This window comes from Ceratosolen solmsi, unplaced genomic scaffold (genome assembly GCF_000503995.2).
Source record: "Ceratosolen solmsi marchali unplaced genomic scaffold, CerSol_1.0 scaffold1, whole genome shotgun sequence".
NCBI classification, from domain to species: Eukaryota; Metazoa; Arthropoda; class Insecta; order Hymenoptera; family Agaonidae; genus Ceratosolen; species Ceratosolen solmsi.
The window spans coordinates 683,497-685,065 of NW_011948415.1; the positions used below are offsets into that span (position 1 = coordinate 683,497).

Here is a 1,569-nt window from a genome sequence, read left to right on the forward strand (position 1 = left end):
TGCATTTGTAAATGCGCTACGGCGCAGACAAGGAGAGAATCGACGAACGACCGACTTGACAAAACTCGTACGCACAACGACAGTATTGAAATGTTCAATTTGCAGGAGCCGCCGTTCTATGTTTGCGACCCCCCCCCACCCACCCACCCACCCCCTCCCCACGCACTCCATACGCACACGCACGCGGGCACGCACAAACATAAATAGTATCGTCCCATTCATGAATGTCTCTCACGTGAATAGGAAAGGGGCCCCCTTAATAGCCAGTAAAGCAAAAATTCGTTCACCCACGAGTTTAACATTCGGCATCGATTTGGCTTGTTTCAGGGGAAGACAATGACTCGGCATCCGAGGGCGAGGAGAGCGCGGGTGGAGGCGCGATCGGTGACGAGGCAGTCGATCTCACCTCGGCTCGGTCCCACAACGAGGACGAGCTTGACGAGCGCGATCACGAAGGTGACGCCTCCCTGCCGATCGTGCTGGCCGAAGACGAGGACATGGATGAGCAGGAGGAACCCGAGGAGTACGACGAGTCGCAGCCGCGCGGCAATAACAGCAGCGCCGGCGTCAAGAAGCTCCGCCAGGAGCTCGCACCCGCCCCGAGCAACGAGGACGACGAGGAAGGATCGCGCAAGCGCATGCGCCTCTGCCAGGACGCGGAGAACAATAACAGCTTCGTCGAGGGTGGCCCGCCGGCCGGCGTCTTCCCGCCTGCCGGCACTAGTCACGTCACCCTCGAGGCCCTCCAAAACACGAAGGTCGCGGTCGCCCAATTCGCGGCGACGGCCCTCGCCGGAGGCGCCGACAGCGAGGCCGCCCTCCAAGAGCTCGCCGTCCTCCAAAGTACCCTCTACACCCTTCAGCACCAACAGGTCTTTCAGCTGCAGCTGATCAGTCAGTTGCAGCAGCAGCTCTCGATAACCGCCCAGCAGGGTCCGTCGACCTCGCCAATCGCGACGGGTTCCGAGGGCCCGCTCGCCCGGCCCGACAGCAAAGAGGCCTCGCCCTCTCCGGCGGCCCTCATTCATCCGAAGCCCCTCTCCTCGCTCACCTCGCCCGCGCACTCGCGGCCACCGAGCCAACAGCAGCAGCAGCAGCAACAGCAACAGCAGCAGCAGCAGCTCGCCCGCGCACTCGCGGCCACCGAGCCAACAGCAGCAGCAGCAGCAACAGCAACAGCAACAACAGCAGCGACCGTCGCCAGCCTCGACGCCCGTGGGCCTACCCTCGCTGGAGCGTCAGACGCTCTCGGGCAGCGTTTCGCCCCTCGATGCGCCACTGAGTGTGACGACGCCCGGGCCCCCGGGCACGAGCCCGCCCTCGGCTACCGTCGCCGCCGGCCAGATGACGCCCTCGCACCAAGTGCCGGCGCTCTGCTCCATAAGCTCCTCCCTCGCCTCCTCAATCATCACGAACAATGACCCGTTGCCGCTCCACGAGCCCAACACCCTGGAGATGCTGCAGAAGCGCGCCCAGGAGGTGCTCGACAACGCGAGTCAGGGCCTCCTCGCCAACAACCTCGCTGACGAGCTGGCGTTCCGTGGCAGCGGCGGCGGCGGCAAGGGCTCG

The 1,569-nt window shown here is 64.3% G+C and overlaps 1 protein-coding gene across 1 annotated transcript in view; it reads left to right on the plus strand.

Annotated features, from left to right (window-relative positions):
* salm (spalt major) overlaps positions 1-1,569 on the plus strand; it is a 19,726-nt gene that overhangs the window by 3,512 nt on the left and 14,645 nt on the right. The window contains 2 exon segments of the mRNA XM_011508273.1: positions 328-1,124; positions 1,156-1,568. Coding sequence (XP_011506575.1) covers positions 328-1,124; positions 1,156-1,568 — 1,210 coding nt within the window.